This window comes from Onychostoma macrolepis, chromosome 23 (genome assembly GCF_012432095.1).
Source record: "Onychostoma macrolepis isolate SWU-2019 chromosome 23, ASM1243209v1, whole genome shotgun sequence".
In the NCBI taxonomy this organism is placed as follows: domain Eukaryota; kingdom Metazoa; phylum Chordata; class Actinopteri; order Cypriniformes; family Cyprinidae; genus Onychostoma; species Onychostoma macrolepis.
The window spans coordinates 18,648,622-18,669,733 of record NC_081177.1 but is presented as its reverse complement, the minus strand read 5'-3'; the positions used below and the strand labels follow the sequence as shown (position 1 = coordinate 18,669,733).

Here is a 21,112-nt window from a genome sequence, read left to right as displayed (position 1 = left end):
AGGTCATTTTTGGCATATTTTTGATTAAGAATACATTTACGTTTTGTTTTTTCCTTTTTACAACCAATACTACTGCAGATTATTTCTGTTTTGACACAATAATAGTAATAACTACCGTGTAGACCATAACAATGACGAAATAAGGGGCCTATAAGCATTACGAATATTATCAATATTATTATTAACAATGTTATTATTATTATTATACCTGCAGATTAGATTATTATCAGGTTTACTTTGCTTAGCCTATAAACACTGCTTTAGAGATCCACTAAGTGGGGATATTTATTTGTAGTCCTGATATTATAACAAGGACATCTGATTAAGTAGAAGAATGTAAATATTGGTAGATATAGAGAGAGAGAGAGAGAGAGAGAGGGGCCTATGGGTAGTTGACATATCGATGTGTCATATGGTGGGACAGCATGTTATTTGTATGTTGAGGTTTTTTTTCTACATTTTTGCTGTCACACCATAGGACACAGTCCAATTTTTATTTGTCAACTACCACTTATATAGGCCTATATAGGAAATATATATATTGATCAAACTGATACCCACTTAACAATGAGTTTTCATCATACTGTGCATACTTTTGAAAGGAATGGACTTATTGCAATGGATACGAAAACTGACTATTCCATAAAGATGTATTTATTACATTTTTTTTTTTATAAATACTTTTATTCAGCAAGGACACATTAAATTAACCAAAAGTGACAGTAAACACTTTTACATTAAAAAAAAACAACAACAACTTTCTATTAAAGAAACCTGAAAAGAAAATATTACAGATTCCTCAAAAATATTAAGCAGCACAACTGATAATATTTAAGAAATGTTTCTTGAGCACCATATCAGCATATTAAAGTGATTTCTGAAGGATCATGTGACACTGAAGACTGGAGTAAATGAGAAAACGTGGCTTGTATGTAAGATGCAGGCTAAGTGGTTTTTTTAATAAAATACATGTATGGCATGGCAACCATCAAAACAGACATACATGACAATTGTTCATTATCAAACATCAGAGAGAGAGAAAAATAAATAGGCCTATCAACAGATTGTATGAAAAAAGCCTATATTGTAATTTCATATGACAAACCCATGCAGAATGTGTTCCAAATGATTCAATATCTATTTAATAACATGTAGGCCATAATCCTCTTCTTTGAATGTCTCATGGTTATTTCAAGACAGCTTTAAATAGTAAAAAATCAATTCAGGTATTCCAAGGATTCATGTTTTGTAATTAAGAGAAAAGCAGTTTGCCAAGCTTCTTCAGATTCCTCCTTGTGTTTCGTCACTCTTTGGAGAACACCACATATATGCCACTGCAACAGCGAGCCACAGATGTGCAGAACGGAGCGATGAAGATATTAACCACACTCATCCACAGTGACCTCACACAGGGCAGGCAGCTATGAAACACCTGAATACAGGGCATCACACACCTATGGCAAGAGACAGTACTTTTCATTAAAACGTTTTATTCCATTTATTCAACAGGTTTCATAAATAATCGCCAAAATGAGCGTACCAGATGTGCATACAGGCCAGTAGGGCAAAGAGACACCCACAGAGACATGAGAGCGGAAGCGCACACAGTGCTGAGAGGCAGCGGTAACCCCAGAGCCGCGCAGACTCGAAGCCGATGCCGCTGTACACCCACACACGGTCGTAGCTCTGTGTGGACGCGGGCTCTGCCAAAACGTCGCTGAACTCTATCTGGTGTCACAATGGAGAGAATGTTAGTGGCACTTTATTGATGGTCATGTTTATTTCCAGTGTTGGGAAGGTTACTTTGGAAATGTAATATAGGTTAGCCTACAGATTAGGCTACAAGTTACCAAATCTAACAGCCTAAGTAGTGTAACTATTTCAATTACTTTATTAAAGTAATAACTGATTACATGATTACTTTTCCAGATTTCTAATGTTTTCAACTGTTAATCATTTTCAAACATGTAAACTAGGCAGGGTTAACCTTACAGTAGTATTCAACATTGATTACTATCACTTTCGCAATCCTTTATAATTAAGATTATAATAATTTAATTTTAAAGCACAGCCACCACAAAATCAGACTTACTTTGAGATCATTCTGAGCTTACTGGTTTAAAACCATAACAAGAAATAGTTTATGATACTGTTTTTGAAATCAAATCTTTGCATATAACAGGAAACACTGGCACCTAACAATGGCTTGGGGGAAAAAAAACAGTTAATCTTAAAAAATATATATATAAAAAAGATATATATATTTATATATAGGCCTACTTAAACCCCAAATAGGAAATTGAAACAAATATGATTCTTAACCTTTTTATTTATACAACATTTAATTTAAAATTTTATATATTTTTACTTAGACAGTACAAAAGTTTGGACATATTACTGTTTTAATGTTTTTGAAAGAAGTCTCTTATTCTCATCAAGCCTGGATTTATTTGATCAAAAATACAGAAAAAAATACAAATAAAATAATAATAATAATAATAATGTGAAATATTATTACAATTTAAAATAATGGTTTTCTATTTTACTATACTTTAAAATATATTCCTGTGATGCAAAGCTGAATTTTCATCAGCTATTACTCCAGTTTTCAGTGTCACATGATCCTACAGAAATCATTCTAAAATGCTGATGTATTATCAATGTTAGAAACACTGCTTAATGTTTATTTTAAAACCTGTGACATTTTTTCAGGATTTTTTGAAAGATAAAAAAATATATAAATCTTTTATAACAATATATGTTTTTACTATCACTTTTTATCTATTTAACACATCCTTGCTAAATATTATTTTTCTGTATTTTTGATCAATTAAATGCAGACTTGATGAGCATAAGAAATTTCTTTCAAAAACATTACAAATAGTAATGGGTCCAAACTTTTGACCAGTATTGTATACATATCAATCAAACTTTATCTAAGGTAATCTCTTTGTTGTTTGATGAAGATGTTATTGTTGTTATTTTGCTGTTTTATTCAATTTATTCACAGTTCCAGAATACCACTTCAGTAGGCTAGATGAACATAAGTGCATTTATTCATTTATTTATTCCCCTGGGTATGGGCAGGATTTCCCCCTCCCATTGAATCAATATTAACTACAGATATTGTCATATTATTAATATCAATAATATGATATTATGTATTGCATTGTTACCTTAAATATGACATTGCGTCGGGAGCTGACTGGCAAAATAGCAACAAAAGTAAAAGCAGAGAGCATGGGCGTCGCTAGGCCATTTTTAGGGGGGCTTTAGCACCCCTAAATTTCTGCTCAGCCCCCCTAAAAATCTTGCGATTCTTCCCCTTTAAATTTCAAATGAAAGCGGCAGCAGACTTCGGCTCCTCCCCTTTCTGCGCGTTCTTCAATCCACAGACTGCGGTGGCGCAGAGGAGAGGACAAGGTGTGTGTTTATCGATAGATTGTTATAATATCTACATCTATGCAGTTCTTTGTCATAAATACAGTTTACAAAAAGTCATGGGAGAGCAATCGGTTTCCAATCTACTGTAAAGTTTTCGCTGCATTCACCACTCATCACACCACAGCTGTTTCCTTCAGCGAAAGCCCTTTACACATATGATGACTTTATAAAACGATCACGTTATTGCTATTTTCATTTGAAAATTTAGCTTTCAATATAGAACATAATATAACAGTGCATGTGGCATTAACTACCATACAGTTAAGCATAGAAATGATTAAAGACAGTGACCGACAGCACTCAGCCAGTGCACTCATTTTAATCGCATATCAGAGTGATTGACAGAGATTGAAACATTGTGTGTGTGTGTTTTGTATTAATTTTTAATGAATTTTTATTGAATTTATGTAGAACGGTTCTACAATTTTTGTACAAATGTAAATATTTATTTTTTATTATTATACCCTCATTGGGGCTGAGCCCCCCTAAAATGAAAATCCTAGAATCGTCCCTGGCAGAGAGGTTTGTGTTCAAAGTTAAAAAGCAAACACACTAGAACATTTTGTTTAATGTTTCAAATAAAAGATCTCAGATGTGTGTTTCTTCTAAATTCATTTTATGATTAGGATTACTGCTCTAACATAACACTTATAATTTCAGTTTCAACTGACTAAAGTAACTTTTTTTTTTTTGTTTCACTTGATTTGTGTGTATGTATATATAGCCTATATCAAATCAAGTGGAACAGAAAAACACAAGGTATTTTAGTAAGTTGAAACTGAAATTATAAGTGTTATGTTAGAGCAGTAACCCTAATCATAAACTGAATTTAGAAGAAACACACATCTGAGATCTATTTGAAACATTAAACAAAATGTTCTAGTGTGTTTGCTTTTTTAACTTTGAATACAAACCTCTCTGCTTTTGCTTTTGTAGCTATTTTGCTGGTCAGCTTCGCACTCAATGTCATTCATTGTGCGCCGCAAATTCAAAGCGTCGCATCTGCGCGCGTCAATAATTCAACTATATCCAATGAACAGTGAGGCTAGTATTTGCTGCCCGTCTTGACTGGTGGACTGGCATATAGGGGATGCTACAGTTATGGAGGCCCCTCCTTAAAGCCCGAGGCCCTAGAGCAGGGGTGTCAAACTCAATTCCTGGAGGGCCGGAGCTCTGCAGAGTTTAGTTCCAACCCAATTAAGCTTGAAGGACTTGATTAGCTGGATCAGGTGTGTTTAATTAGGGTTGCATCTAAACTCTGCAGGGCTCCGGCCCTCCAGGAATTGAGTTTGACACCCCTGCTCTAGAGACAATCGCCTGCTCTGCCTATAGCTAGCGCCGGCCCTGCTTATAACCTCAGACAGTTGTGCTCACCTTCAAGTGTTTGTTGAGGCCACAGGGATCCCTGATCTCACCCTGAGTGAGGGACGAGGTGGAGGAGAACTGTGGGGGAGGAGGCGGAGATGGGTGGATCTTCTTCAAATCATCATCATCTTCCTCTTCATCATCATCATCATCAATATTACACTCCACCAAATACTCGTCTGACATCATATTGACTGCAAAGCAGATCACACTCTTTGTGTCTGTGTGCAATTTCTCATACATCAGTGCAGAACCAAACAGTACAGTACCAAGTATTTTTGAATTGAATAGGTTAGGTTTTTAGCATAACTGTGGGTTAAATGGTTTAATTCCAGTAGAGAAACTACAGCAGTGGTTCTCAACATTTTTGACTGCTGGATATTTGCAAGATAACCACAAGATATTTCTGATACTTCTGTTACAATTACAGATGCTCATTTTCAAACCTTTTATTTACAGAAACTTAGAGTGGCAATATAAATAAAATAAATAATTCAATTTTATATTCCCAATAACTGAATATTGTTCATGGTTTACACTTTTTTATTATCAAATACATTGTTGTTAAATAACAATATCTAACCATGCAATACAATTTGATATGATTGGGCTTGATATAGATTCATTAAAAAAAAATTAAATGACTTATTAATTCCTTGACTTTCCAGGTCTATAAATCAAAACTCTCAACCTCTCCAGGTTGTATGAGATAGCGAGAACCTGGTTTTTAAGCAAAAATGGCAGTTAAGCGAAAAAATGTAAATAAGATAAATGATTTCAGTATATATCTTGCTATTTTAGCTGTTTTTGCTGATTTTTAACCTTGTTTTGTATTATTTTGAGCCATTTTGCATCCACTTTAGGAGTGTGCTGAGGCCTCCTATTGGGTCCCAGCTCCACTGAACTACAAGGACATGTGACAAATATAAACTCAAATAAGACAATACACACCCTGGACACTCCTGCTTACTATTATTTACTCATTATAGTATTACATCATATTGCAATGCTACATGTCTACTGAGAAGTGATTAAATGAACTCATCAGTACAGTATGGATGTAAATGTAAATGTCAACGTCTAGCATTTCATAGATCAATGTGCTTAGAAAATTAACTAAAAATTTTGTAATTAAAAAAAAAAACAAAGGCTGCATTTAATTTTTTAATATTAATTAAATAATGATGATTATTATTATTATACAAGTATATATTATTCAATGCTATGCAAAATAATTTAAGCAATTATAAATATTTATCACTTACCCTATTCAATAGTCCTGATCCAAAAATAAAACTGTAATCCTGTCCAGGTCAATAAAGTTCAGCAAAAGCAACAGTTTTGATCTATCTCACAGACACTGATAATCTCCATAAATTGTCTTGTTGTCCACATCTAACAGATGAATATGTGGCCTCCTATATCAAACTATTACAGAAGGGGACCGTCTTCCAGTGTGGAGGTGTGACCTCACTCTTTCTGCCTTGTGTTCTTTGCCATAGTCTAGTGTGTAGAAGTGTCTGTACCCAGTGAAGAATTAGCAGGCTGAGCGTAGAGTTATTTTGGGGAGAGGAATGGAGAGGGCACCACTGATCAGGTTACGGGATAGGCTAACCCTCCTCACACGCAGTCAGTTTCCTCACATATCATCTCATATTTAAAACAATTACTAATTTATAGTTTTTAGAAAACACACAGCGGGTTTCAAAAATATTCACTTTAAAACGTCTGTCATTGTGTTATCCATTGTATTACACAGTGTTGTTATTGTTAGGTAATATTAATTTTGCTTCACTGTAATCATACAGTTACTTGCTCATCTGAGTGGTGAAAAGAACCCTTCACTGTATGGAATAGAACATTTCATAAATCAATTTGTTATAAAAAAATAAATAAATGCACATAATAAACTGAAAGACTGAAATAAAATAAAATGATGTTAGATGAAAAACTTTCATTTAAAAAAATACATGAAAATTAGATATAAGTTGAAGTAGTAAAATCACTAAATCTGAAATAAAATTACAAAAACACTATTTATATAACAAACTAATAATACATATAGTATCTAATTAAAATTATTAATGAATACTATTATATAATTAATACTAAATAACACTTCAAGATGAATTATTATGCATGATGAAACACGCGGCAAGCCAACAGTATTTTAGAATCTATATAATTTATTTTGATATTATTGTAATCCACACATCAATGTTGACATCATCTACCAGAGACACACACTGCTAAAGGAATGCATGGGTGATGGGCTGGACGTCGAGGGAGATCAGTGACCAGGGGCACTAATGTGCAGCAAAAAGGAAGTGAGTGCCATTGTACTTCCTGCGACTATATGTGCTGTTTCACAGTTTGATCTTTACTCTCTGGCTTCTCTGTTGCACAGTTCCTGAGCTGCTCTGAGTGGCACTTGTCTTCACAGTTGTCTTTCCAGTTTTTGTATGTGACAGAGAGAAAATGGAGCCGTAGGAGTAAAAGCGGCTACAGAGCTGTGCTTATTTTGGCCGCTCCACCTGTTCCCACGCGAGACCATCCGCTTCAGTGTGTTTGCATGCATGTGTGCTGGTTCCTTTATGATAGAATGCTTTCTAAAGAATAATCCATTGTAATGCAAATAATTGTAAAATAGTAATGCAATTAAATGTAAAAAAAAAAAAAAAAAAAAATTAAATAGCAAATCATACAAAAAACCCTAAATGAGTCTTCTAAAACAGAAAAACTGGAGCATCATGTCGTACCATTAACTATTTGAGCAATGCATATCAAAAAGCAACAAAAAAGCATTTAAAACTGAAAAAGAAAAACTAAACACAATGAAGTAGAAACATCTGAGGGTAACGTTGGCCTTGAAAATCTCTTGCTACATTCAGGGTGACACGTTTATATCTAAAATAACAATGTGGACTCTGTCTGTCATGGACGTCATTCCCACAATTCACTTGTCCGTCTGAATCGATGTGCTTTGATGGACTCAACACTTGTTTTCTGGTACTCCATGAATACATCACCAGCAGTTACTTATGTTTCTCCAAATGAACACAGTCTACACTACAGTCAAAAACGTCAGACACATTGGACATCACTGCGATGAATGAATTAGTTAAAAAGAGGGAGATTCTTGAATGAGGACCAGATTAACTGTTGTCAAAGCTAAAACACAAATACAACCAATAATAGGATCAATGACTTTGTCTTACGTGAAACAAAACCATATTCAGCCAGTCAACTGAAATCTTTTGAATACACTTTAGTTAATAAGGCGTAAAGAGTACCATATTTTGTACGTCTGGAAAAATAGATTCATATCTGTGATGAGTGCCGTTCCCCCACAACACTCATACTCAGATTCACCCGTCTATCATCCCTTCCTTTCCCTCAGTCCTGTTGGTCTTGGGGTTTGAAGAGAACTCTGCTGCGCAGGCCGAAGCCTCCCTTCTTCACCGGGGGTCGAGCAGCAGCGGAGGGTACTGAAGGGACAGATGCGGAAGGAGAGGAGGGAGGAGGGTTCGAACCAGAGGCTTCCAGAGGAGGCTGACGGGACAACAGCTCCTTAAACACTGAGTTCATCTGCCGACTGACCTCCTATGAGAAAGAGAGAAACGTTCATTAATACATAAGGATATCCGTTTGGGTTTACGCGTGCTAGCTCTTCAGATTCATGGATTGAAACTTTTTAAGATAATATTCCCTCCGTGTAGGCATGTAGGTAAGATATTTTTGGTACTTTTACTGTAATGACAAAACTGCTTGTTTTTTGTTTACGAAGAGGAAATATATTGAAATAATTCAATGAAAATGTATAAAATAATAATTATTAAATTCAGTAATTCCAGACATGAATTTTACAGTAGTCTATGGGGTATTATTACAGTTTTTATTAGAATTTGTTCCTGACAAAGAGCAATTTTAAAAAAGAGTAATAAAATTAAATACAAAATAAAATATTCTAGAGACATAACTAGAACTATGTATATTCATCATAGAAATTTCCATGACTTCTTAATATTTTATTAATTTCGATGACTTTCCCTATCAAATTTTTACCCAGGTTTTGTGAAGACTGTGGGAACCATGCTTCTTCAATAAAAATAAAAGTTGTTGAGATATACAAAATAAAATAAAATAATATGATGTTAGTTCATAATATCGATTTTTAGCTTTTAATGCATATTTTGTCTTATTTTAAATTTTATTAAGCCATCTTGCGGCTCCCTGAGGCCCCCAGTGGGCCCCAGTCTCCTGGTTGAGGAGTCGACTCATTTAAATGATTGTACTTATGAGTGTAGAAATGTGGCCAAAGAGACAAAAAAGAGATCTGAATATGGTTCAGTAGATAATTCAGATTTTTAAGCCTTCATGCAGAACAATTTAGATTCATTATATAAATTGCCATAACTGTTGTAGGAGCCAATGTTTTAATGTCGATGTATTTTGGGCTGTCACCACTTGGGGGCAGTATGTGCACATAGGGTTTTTAAGTCGGTGCTTAAACATTTATACAGTTAAACAGTTATACAGTTTTTACTATTGTACCAGCAGCTAACTGCCGAAGGCTTGGAATAGCAACGCACACTTCGGGAAGCTAAGGTGGCCACCATTCATCACTGCAATTATGTATTTCCATTATGTTCAATAAAGTAATCTTAGACTGAAATCGACATGAAGATTGGACATTGGATGTGTGCGTAAAGCGTGCGTTACTATTCCAAGCCTTCGGCAGTTAGCTGCTGGTACTACTGTTAAAATTACATTTCCATGACTCTCCCAAGCCTGGAAAAAATTATTTAGCAATTTCCTAATATATCCAGAATTTCCATAAGTGTGAAAACCCTGGTATATATTCAAATATGGCATGCCAGTTCAGCTTTGATGACCAATGTGCTAAATTTTACATATACAAATGAAATTTGAAAGCTACAATAAGAGGGCAAGATTGTCAATGAATAATATTTTAAATTCTGTTCATCTCATAAAGCTATCACATGGCAAATTAACACATGAATATAGACCATGTGTCATAGGGCCTATTTTTCTTGGGCTGTTATTGTATGCTTTTTGTTATTTTTCTAGCTTGACAGACCTTGCTTGCTTGTATGTTTTCACTGCACATGAAGGAGTTCTTCAAGACTCCTCATTCTTAGTAAATGAATACAACACTTAAATTTTTGAGCATAGCATTCCTTCAGTGGAAATATCAGTAGAAGAATCAGACCTTGTCAATATGTACTGTCTGTCTGTCTGCTGGTCCTCCAACTGGCCTCAGACTGTCTAAAGTGTGTCTGCGCTCCTGATGACTGAAGAGAAAGAAAGACAGACAAATAAGGGAATAAAAATGCTCAACTGCTTATAACAATATACCCTACAGTTCAAAGGTTTGTGGTCGATAAGATGTTCCAAGGCTGCACTTACTTTACTATACGTTTCATCTATCTGCCTTCTTCAGTGTAACAATTCACTGTTTCTCAGAAACCGAAATGAAGAAACGGTGAACTATTACACTGAAGAAAGCAGATAGCGGAAACATTTGTGATACGATTTTTATCCCGTGCTTTAAAGGGATAGTTCACCCAAAATTGAAAATTATGTCATTAATTAGTCACCCTCATGTCGTTCCAAACCCGTAAGACCTCAGTTCATCAGATATTTTTGATGAATTCCGAGAGCTCTCTGACCCTCCCATAGATAGCAATGATACTACCATGATCAAGGTCCAGAAACGTAGCAAGGACATCGTTAAAATAAACCACGTGACATCAGTGGTTCAACCGTAATTTTACGAAACTACAAGATTACTTTTTGTGCACAAAGAAAACAATAATAACGACTTTATTCAGCAATTCGTCTCCTCCGTGTCACCCTATAGCGCCAATTTGGAGAGTATCCACGGAACGTAAACAACGTATGCTGTTCCGTGTCAGCAGCACTACGCGCATGTTGTTTATGCTTTGATCTGAATTAAAACAACGTTTTGCTGCATACGTTGTTTACGTTCTGTGGATACTCTCCAAAATTATGCTATAGGGTGACGTGGAGGAGACGAATTGTTGAATAAAGTCGTTATTGTTTTCTTTGCGCACAAAAAGTATTCTTGTAGCTTTGTAAAAATATGGTTCAACCACTGATGTCACATGGATTATTTTAAAGATGTCCTTGCTACATTTCTGAACATTGATCATTGTAGGATCCTTGCTGTTGAAGGAGTGGATGCCGATCGATCATATCCTTCATAATAATATTATTTCATTATTTCTTGTTTGATTATTAATCAAGTTATTGATCAGTATTTAACCTCCTAGATTATTTGATGATTGACTTAATGATGATTGATGATTGGTCTCATCTGCTGTGGTCAGATGAGACCAAAATTGAGCTCTTTGGCATCAACTCAACTCATCGTGTTTGGAGGAAGGGAAATGCTGACTATGACCCCAAGATCACCATCCCTACAGTCAAGCACAGAGGTGGAAACATTATGCTTTGGGGCTGTTTCTCTGCTAAGGGTACAGGACGGCTTCACCGCATTGAGGGGCCAATGGACGGGGCCATATACTGTAAAATATTAGATGCGTCGGCCAAACTGTTAGTGGGTGGCGCCAGAAAAGAGCGGGAGTCTGGCCTATAAAAAGGGAGGTCAGACTCACTAATATCACTTGTTAACCAAGTCGGCGAGAGTGTTACAGGAGTACCTCAAGCAAACCCTTACCTAACTATATATTGTGGATACGGTGTGTGATTGTAAAAATCTTTATTTTCTTATTTGTTGTTTCTTTGGTACTTTGGTATATTTTTGCGCACACCTGTATGTATATATTCTTCACTGTGGACTGTCTGGATTATTGGCACTGTAAATAAATTACACCCCGCACGAAAGTGCTGTGCAAGTGAGCCATCGTTTTTTTTTGTATTTTCACGGACTCACGTTCCCTTTTCCCCTCCCCCTGAAGCGAGTCGTGGCACTTGCTTCATCACATTTGGTGGCAGCGGTGGGATGGCTACTCGCAAAAGGCCGCCAAAACGCAGAAAACCCAGACCTGGGTTGTGGTCACAGATGAAGAAACTGCTGAAACGTTGTCTGACAGCGAAAGTCCACAAATGGAGTTACCGACACCAGCTGCACAGAGGGTTTCTACACAACGCAGATCAGCACACGACAGAGACTCCCCAAGTGTTCCTGTGCCGAGAGAGCTGATGCAGCGAACTGAACCAAAGATGCCGGTCTTCCAACAGGGTGAAGACATCAAAAACTATCTTTGGCGGTTCGAGCGTCAGGCCAGGACCTGAAGGTGGCCTGAGGAGGAGTGGAGCTACCATCTGGCTCCACTACTGACTGGGCAAGCGTTGGAGGCGTACCTGGCGATGGACGAGGAGCAGGCAGAGGTGTATGAGGATCTGAAGGAGGCGTTGCTGGAGAAATTTAACATCTCACCAGAAACCTACCGTCAGCGGTTCTGATCACCTACTGTTCCAGCTGGAGAATCACCAACTGAGACTTACCATTGCCTTAAGAACTTGTATCAGCGATGGGTTCGACCAAGAGAGCACTCCAAGGATGAGATTGGCGAGGCCATGATTCTGGAGCAGCTACTAAGGGTGTTACCGTATGATGCTCGCACCAGGGCACGAGAGCATGAGCCGACTTCGGGATTGGCGGTGGCTAAGCTGGCTCAGCAATACCTAAACGCTCATCGCGGAGGTCCTCGCACTCAACCACCTAAAGGTACTGTTCGCACTTACTTTGGGGCTGAGAGGGGTCGTGTTGAACTGTCAGACCAAGCACAAAGCCCAAAGTCAACAGGGGGAAAATAACTCTTATTCTTTTACTGTCAGCAGCCGGGGCACAAAGCAACAGTATGTCCCGCTCATAACAGGGTACTGTTATGTTCCAAGAGAGGGGGACTTTGAACTAGGCTCTGTGAGGGAGAGTCTCACTACATGTGATGTGACTGTTAATGGACATTCCCTTCAGGCATTGTTGGACACTGGTTGTTCTGTGTCAATGTTGAAATCGTGTTATGTGACAAATGTTGATTATCTGAACTCGGTCTCTTTTCAATGTGTGCATGGGGATGTGAAGCGGTACCCCAGAGCTGAGGTTTTGGTAGATGAACAAGATCAAATGTACCTGTTGAATGTTGCTATAGTTGACAGTTTGCCTACAGGCATGATTCTAGGACAAGACTTACCACTGTTGAATGACTTGTTACAAACCACTGCTAAAGACTCTGTAAATCCCACCGCTGCCACCAAAAGTGCCACGACTATTTTCACGGACTCATGTTCCCTGTTCCCTTTTCCCCTCCCCCTGAAGCGAGTCATGGCACTTGCTTCATCACAGACTTACTAAAATGTAAATCTTTTTTTAACGTTTGTATACTGCTTTTTTCTGGATTTTTTTGTTTGATATTCTGTCTCTATCAGTTAAAATAAACCTAACATAAAAATGAAAAAACCCTTTTTTTTTTTGCAAGAATGGAATGTTATTCTCTCCATGCTGAAATCTATTCTTTTCTTAGGGTCACAGTGCCATGTCATTAGGTCAGGGTGACCTCCCATCTATGTGAGCGACAGTGATTGGGACAACTGTGACATTTGTGTTCAGCTGTTTTATGATATTGTTTGCAATTTTCTTATTGTGCAATTTAACTGGTATTTGCATAATAGATATTAAATAATCCTGCTTTATTCTGTATTTTTACTCTCTAAGATGAGACAGGCATAGTGTGTGTCTAATGAACCAAGCTAAATGCTGATAAGATTGTCACCAGAGCTAGGCAACCTTGAACAGAAGATAATTGTTCTCTGTGTATGTGTGTGTGTGTCGGCATCTTTCACTGAGTAAGAGTAGAAGACGGTATTGGAGAAGTTCGTCATCAGATGCCCCCCCTGATCAGGAATAGGTCTCTGGAGATACCTGTTTTGTCTGACTCCTGATCTCTGTAGCCTAAATAATCACTTAGAGATATGTTTACGTCCTTATGTGGAAATTGTCTAAGTTTATCTAGGTTTTAGACCAATCATAATCTTTCTACCCTATGTATTGACGTAATTAGTGACCTCTGTTAGAGTATAATTATTGGTGTTTCTGACATGTACGCAGAGCGGCCTACGAACTCCATCGAAAGTGTTGAAGCTGAGTTCTGCTGATGAAACTGTAAACTATTTTCTTCAGTAAATTTTTCTTCACTTGATTGCATCTCTGACTCCTGGTCTTCATTCATCATATCTGGTCCTTGGGTTTTAACTGTTAATTCCCTTACATGGTCTATGGGAGGGTCAGAGAACTCTCGGAATTCATCAAATATCTTAATTTGTGTTCCGAAGATGAAGGTCTTACGGGTTTGGAATGAAATGAGGGTGACTAATTAATGACAGAATTTTCATTTAGGGGTGAACTAACCCTTTAAGGGAATTTTTTAGAATGCAGACTTTTTTTTTTTTACTTTCTGATTAAAAATACAGTAAAAACAGAAATCGTGTCAAATTTGATCATTTAAAATAACTGTTTTCAATTTTAAGATATTTTTAAATTTATTCATGTGATGCAAAGCTGAATTTTTAGCATCATTACTATAGTCTTCAGTGTCACATGATCCTTCAGAAATCATTCTAATATGCTGATTTATTGCCCAGGAAACATTCATTATTAGTGCCAAAGTTGAAAACAGGTACCTTTATTTTTACAAGTTCTTCTTTTCAGGATTAAAAAACAAGGATTATTCAGAATTATTTGACGAATTGAAATTTATTTTAAAACGGACATCTTTTAATTTTTCTGACACTTTTGATCAATTTAATGCATTCTTGCTAAATAAAAGTATTTATTTGCTTAAAAAAATGTATCTTGTTGAAATTTTGATTTAGCATAAACACTGTTTTTGTCATCTCCAGAATAATTCTGTAAACTCATTGAGGTTTAATGGTGGTCACCAAGATAACTTCTCATACACAAGATCTTCAGCAGCTGGTGCCATCAAAACGACACATTCTGTTCTCCTACCCTGAGAATTGGCGTGCAACTGCAGTTGTCGGAGGAGGAAAGATGAGTCGTCCCTCAGGCACCTGCAGGATCTTCCGGATGGGGCTTACACTCCCACTGTTGCCTCCACCTCCACCCACACTGCTGCCACTGCTGCCTGTCCTCTGCCGGCCAGGCAAAGACGCGCTGTCACTGTTCACTCTCATACTGGGGAAAGACAGCAAGCACGGTACAGTAAAGATCTCACTGGGCCTGTGATGAACATTCAAGTTTCATTACTATCAGCGGTCTGAGTGAATATACCGAGTGCTGTGTTCAGACAGCTGCTGTTCGTCTGATAGGTTTCCTGTGCTGCCCCCTCTGCTGTCCTCCTTCTTCCCTCGTTCTTTACGCTCTGCCCTGAGGATGAGAAGACGGCAAGATGAGGTCACCAAAGCTAGTGGTCAGGTTATTGCTACCAAGATATTGTTTAAGAAGTAAACCAATATGTTGGAGTTCCCTTGGTCACATGTCTCTGCAATGGTTTGCTAGACTTAAGTTAGTGTAGACACCATATCTAATTTGATTCAAACAAAAAACAAAGCTGTGAGGAACAGAATTACAGTCCACTCAATGGGTCTCATAAATAAAACAAATGTAAATCAGTCATAAATCCATTCTTATGTAAATGGTTTCAGTGAATTGAATGTGACAATTTACTTAAGAATGGATTTAAAAATTGTGGTTCTTCTTACGTTTTATGAATTAGGCCCATAAACTGTACTTCTCTCCCTGACAGTCTTGCTTGTGTCTGTGTCAGATTAAATATGGCATCTATTCTGAATAAAAGTCTATTCATGACAGAACTAAATGATTTATTGTGCTTCTAATCAGTTACATTTTCACATGGTAATATAAAAGCAGTATTAGTGCACAAATAATTAATCATCACAGCTGTTTTGGTTAGCAGATCATACTCATTAGCTCTGTTGCAAAACCTAATGAGTTGCCTGTAGAGGCAAGATTCATAACTGAGAATATTGATAAAAATAATTCAGTGTAATAGATTATTTCACCCAGTGTTTGTGTGTGCTATGTATTTCTATACCTACACCACTGTTCAAAAGTTTGGAATTGGTAAGTGTTTTTTTGGGGGGTTTTTTAAATGTCTTTTTTGAAAGACTTTTGGCACTCTTGTGAACGTGCAGAGAAGACTGACAGAAGAGAAGGAATTGTTGAATAAAGCCGTTATTTTTGTTTTGTTTGCACACAAAAAGTATTCTTGTAGCTTCATAACATTAAGGATAAACCACTAATGTCATGTGGACTATTTTAACAATGTCCTTACCACCTTTCTGGGCCTTGAATGTGTCAAGACATTGCTGTCTATGCAGGGTCAGAAAGCGCTCGGATTTCATTAAAATATCTTCATTTGTGTTCTGAAGAAGAACGGTCTCACGGGTTTGGAAGGACATGAGGGTTGAGTAATTAATGTCAGGATGTTTTTTGAAACCTTGACTAGGTTTTGAAACAGAGCTACTGTAATAGTAACATCAATGAAATGTTTGAAGGAACCTCATCAAGTTTATAGTGAAGTTTATGTCTCACCCCTCTACCACACTGATGTACTTATGGGGGATCAGGCCTTTCATTCCTCCTACTTCCCCTCTCCACCAATCAGCAGAGGCTTTGCTGTGTAGTAGGAGGTGGTCACCCTGCTTGAATGACAGCTCGGCTGCAGAGCGTGCAACATAATCAAACATAGCCACAGCCTCACACTCTGCCCATACAATGCACACACACACACAAAATATACAAACACAAAGCATGGCAACAAAAATGCCACATATGCCAAAATCCAACATGGAATGGCCACAATGCAACAACATGACACAAAAACCCAACATGGAATACACACAGACACATTTAGATAAGCAATTAATTACAACTTGAAAGGTTTAAAAATATATATTGGTATTATGTATGTGTTGTGTTTTCTTACCATCTTCACTGGGAAGATGTTCAGCATCTCCCTCGCCCTCCTCTGTGATAGGTTCACTGGAAAAAGAGGTTGGAGTTACATGAAAGGAAAAAAATTCTGGTAAGAACTGCCCAAAGAAATATTTTGCTGGAAAAAAAATCAAATACTGAATCCAAGATGTAGATGAGTTTGTTTCTTCATCAGAACAGATTTTGGAAATTTAGCATTACATCACTTGCTCACTAATGGATCCTCTGCAGTGAATGGGTGCCGTCAGAATGAGAGTCCAAACAGCTGATAAAAACATCACAATAATCCACAAGTAATCCACATGACTGCTGTTCATCATATAACATCTAGTGAAGTGAAAAGATGTTTTTGTAATAAACAAATCCATCATTAAGAGTTTTTAACTTGAAACTGTTGCTTCCGGCTAAAATACTAGTCCTCTATCCATAACATTGCTTTCTCCAGTCATCCAAAACAGTTCTAATCTAAACAAATATATCGGTGGATTTTGATGTGAGAGGACAAAGGGGGATGAACTTCTTCACTGGAGGAAGTGTTATTATGGATTATGACGTAATTATGGATTGTGAACTTGTGGTTTGGCCAGAAATGACAGTTTAAAGTTAAATGCATTAATGATGGATTTATTAAAAAACACACAGATTTTCACTTCAAAAGACCTTAATTCATATGGACTGGAGTTGTGTGGATTATTTGTAATGTTTTTATTAACTGTTTGGACTCTGACGGCACCCATTCACTCCAGAGGATTGACCAGTGAGCAAGTGATGTAATGCTAAATTTCTTCAAATCTTTTCTGATGAAGAAACAAACAAATTCTTCTTTGATGGCCTGAAAGGTTAGTCGATTTTTAGCAAATCTCCATTTTGGGGTGAACCAATCTTCGAAAATTAAGATTTCTTTTTAGAGCTCGGCTGTTTTCGGAGAGAATCGTAAAGCTGTATCTTTCTTTTATAAATATGGTAAAACTAAAGACTCTTTGGAGATATGAAGGATGCAATACTACTCTATAGGTACTCAAAGAGATTAACATGAGATTGGGTGAAACTGTGTGTTATGTTCCCTTTAAGACTCACCAGTACTCCTGCTCTAGAGTCATGCATTTCTCATAGACGGTGCCTGGGAGTTCGGACTGCCCAGGGAAAATGCTCTCATGATGGATAATCATGGTCTTAACAAGGTCATTGATCTGAGGTGCCAGTGTTACTTCATCACCACCCATATCCACCCCTCTGAGCAGACTGGGCCCGAAGCACACGGCCAGGTTATACGGCTGCATCATGTTCTCATCACTGTACTGAGAGACACTGAAAAGACGCCAACAAAACAGGTTACGAGCTGTATCACTGACCACCTTAATCAGGTTTAGAATGATTACAAAGGCCTTTAAAAAAGAGAGCAGGACTCACTGATGAAGGAATGCGAAGAGATACCGCATCACTATGATGACGGGTCTGGGGAAGGACGACACTACTGTCTTTATCTGCGCTACTTTTTCTGTCATGTTTTCCATCTCTGAGAAGGATATGAAGTTTAGTCAACATACTGGAATCAAAACTTTAAAAAACAGTAACTTATTAAATTAATTATATTAAAGTGATATACATTATCATTAAAAAGTCAGTATGATTTTTTTTAAGTTTTTGAAAGTGGTCTCATATGCTCACTATGGCTGTATGTATTTGATCAAAAATATTTTGTAATTTATTCCTTGTGATGCTAAAGCTGAAACTTCCAGTCTTCAATGTCACGTGATCCTTCAGAAATCATTCTAATATGCTGATTTGGTGCTCAAGAAAAATTTCTTATTATCATCAATGTTGAAAACAGCTGTGCTGCTTAATATATATATTTTTAGAAACCATACAATTATTTTCAGGATTTTTAATGAATATAAAAAGATCTACATTTATTTTTAAATAGATTTTTTTTATTTTTAAATAAAATTCTAAATGTCTTTATTGTCACTTTTGATTATTATGAATCCTTATGGAATAAAAGCAATAATTAAATTTATTTAAAAAATTCTTGACATACTTTTGAAAAGTATTACCTTATCATTATATCATTATTTGGTTAAAATTCACTGCAAATGCCGCAGAAAAGTTACATTCTGAGAAATGCTCTAGCATTATTTGCTTGCAGATGCCACTATGGTTTGATATGTTGTTACCTAATGCAAATTAAATGTCCAAATACTGTTTTGGGTGACTGAAAGTGCACATAATCACACAGAAGCAGAGAGAACACATGAAAGGCATCTTACGGACACACTCCATGAGCTGGCTAAAGCTCTCCTCAGGGAACAGAGGTTTCTCTAGACCTCTGAAATAGAGCTTCAGAACCCCTGCCACTGAATCAATGTCACTCTCGCTGTCAGTGAGCGGGTCCTCTCCTGCAAAACAAAACATAACAGAAGAACAGTCAGAGAGACAGAAAAAGGCATTGTATGATAATACAACCCGAATTCTGGAAATGTTGGGACGTTTTTTAAATTTGAATAAAATGAAAACTAAAAGACTTTCAAATCACGAGCCAATATTTTATTCACAATAGAACACAGAGAACACAAATGTTTAAACGGAGAAATGTTACACTTTTATCCACTAAATGAGCTCATTTCAAATTTGATGCCTGCTACAGGTCTTAAAAAAGTTGGCACGTGGGCTGAAAAAGCAAGAAATTTTGAAAAGATTCAGCTGGAAGAACATCTAGCAACTAATTAAGTTAATTGACATCAGGTCTGTAACATGATTAGCTATAAAAGGGATGTCTTAGAAAGGCAGAGTCTCTCAGAAGTAAAGATGGGCAGAGGCTCTCCAATCTGTGAAAGAGTGCATAAAAAGATTGTGGAATACTTTAAAAACAACGTTCCTCAACGTCAAATTGCAAAGGCTTTGCAAATCTCATCATCTACAGTGCATAACATTATCAAAAGTTTGAGAGAAACTGGAGAAATCTCTGTGCGTAAGGGACAAGGCCGAAGACCTTTGTTGGATGCCCGTGGTCTTCGGGCCCTCAGACGACACTGCAAAACTCATCGGCATGATTCTGTCATTGACATTAGTAAATGGGCCCAGGAATACTTCCAGAAACCACTGTCGGTAAACACAACCCGCCGTGCCATCTGCAGATGCCAACTAAAGCTTTATCATGCAAAACGGAAGCCATATGTGAACATGGTCCAGAAGCGCCGTCATGTCTTGTGGGCCAAGGGTCATTTAAAATGGACTGTTTCAAAGTGGAAAAGTGTTCTTGTTGTAAATCACAGACCCCGTGTCCTCCAGACTAAAGAGGAGGGAGAACTTCCAGCGTATCATCAGCGTTCAGTTCAAAAGCCAGCATCTCTGATGGTATGGGGGTGCATAAATGCATACGGTATGGGCAGCTTGCATGTTTTGGAAGGCACTATGAATGCTGAAAGTTATATAAAGGTTTTAGAGCAACATATGCTCCCCTCCAGACGACATCTATTTCAGCAGGACAATGCAAAACCACATACTGCAGCTATTACAATTAGCTATTATTGTAGTAGAAGAGTCCGGGTGCTGAATTGGCCTGCAGTCCAGGTCTTTCACCTATAGACAACATTTGGCGCATCATTAAACGACCACAAACTCTTTAGCAGCTGGAAACATATCAGGCAAGAATGGGACCAAATTTCAACACCAAAACTCCAGAAACTCATAACCTCGATGCCCAGACGTCTTCAAACTGTTTTGAAAAGAAGAGGAGATGCTACACCATGGTAAACATGCCCCCGTCCCAACTATTTTGAGACCTGTAGCAGGCATCAAATTTGAAATGAGCTCATTTTTGTGCTCAATTTTTTTTACGTTTTTTTTTTAAAGAAGTTTCTTATGCTCACCAAGGCTGCATTTATTAGCATTTATAAAACCAGTAATATTTATTTGCAGTAAACCAGTAATATTGTGAAATAATATTACAATTTAAAACATATTTATATAAACTGATGATTTGCAAATGTATACTTCTTGATACAAATTTATGTTAATACACCTGCATTTATCAATTTCAACATGACTGTACCTCTTTCAAAGGCATCCCTGATATGATTGACTTCAGTCTGTGATCCAGGAACTCTAAAAACGCCTTCATGATGCAAACCTGTTAAAAAAAGCATCACATTCATATTCATACATAAATACTCAGTCCTTTATACTACTACTTATGTCAAAGGTGTCACTCAGTAAATGTTGTTTTTGTTGCACTGGCCTCGCAGCATGTTCTATCTGATTAATTAGCACTTTTATCAGGCTACCGAGTACTGTAGCCTTCATCATATGTGAATGTAT

At 37.1% G+C, this 21,112-nt stretch overlaps 2 protein-coding genes across 5 annotated transcripts in view; both read right to left on the bottom strand.

Annotated features, from left to right (window-relative positions):
• Window positions 1-526: 526 nt before the first annotated feature.
• Window positions 527-6,905, bottom strand: cav4b (caveolin 4b). Its single transcript, XM_058762887.1, has 4 exons — window positions 6,075-6,905; window positions 4,819-5,003; window positions 1,541-1,728; window positions 527-1,454 (listed from the first exon to the last, which is right to left on the bottom strand). Exons 2-4 carry the CDS (start codon window positions 4,996-4,998, stop codon window positions 1,304-1,306), a joined length of 519 nt encoding a protein of 172 aa, XP_058618870.1. The 5' UTR covers window positions 4,999-5,003; window positions 6,075-6,905; the 3' UTR covers window positions 527-1,303.
• Window positions 6,906-6,974: 69 nt separating this feature from the next.
• arhgap4b (Rho GTPase activating protein 4b) overlaps window positions 6,975-21,112 on the bottom strand; it is a 40,815-nt gene continuing 26,677 nt past the window's right edge. For 3 of the 4 annotated variants that reach the window (XM_058762883.1, XM_058762885.1, XM_058762886.1), the window contains 10 exons: window positions 20,847-20,924; window positions 19,063-19,191; window positions 18,206-18,311; window positions 17,873-18,103; window positions 16,788-16,843; window positions 16,394-16,565; window positions 15,110-15,205; window positions 14,828-15,013; window positions 10,043-10,124; window positions 6,975-8,412 (listed from right to left, as the gene is read on the bottom strand). In XM_058762883.1, the coding sequence (XP_058618866.1) occupies window positions 8,206-8,412; window positions 10,043-10,124; window positions 14,828-15,013; window positions 15,110-15,205; window positions 16,394-16,565; window positions 16,788-16,843; window positions 17,873-18,103; window positions 18,206-18,311; window positions 19,063-19,191; window positions 20,847-20,924 (1,343 nt within the window). In that variant the 3' untranslated portion in view covers window positions 6,975-8,205. The remainder of the gene's footprint in view (window positions 8,413-10,042; window positions 10,125-14,827; window positions 15,014-15,109; window positions 15,206-16,393; window positions 16,566-16,787; window positions 16,844-17,872; window positions 18,104-18,205; window positions 18,312-19,062; window positions 19,192-20,846; window positions 20,925-21,112) is intronic. The other variant, XM_058762884.1, reaches the window with a different exon arrangement.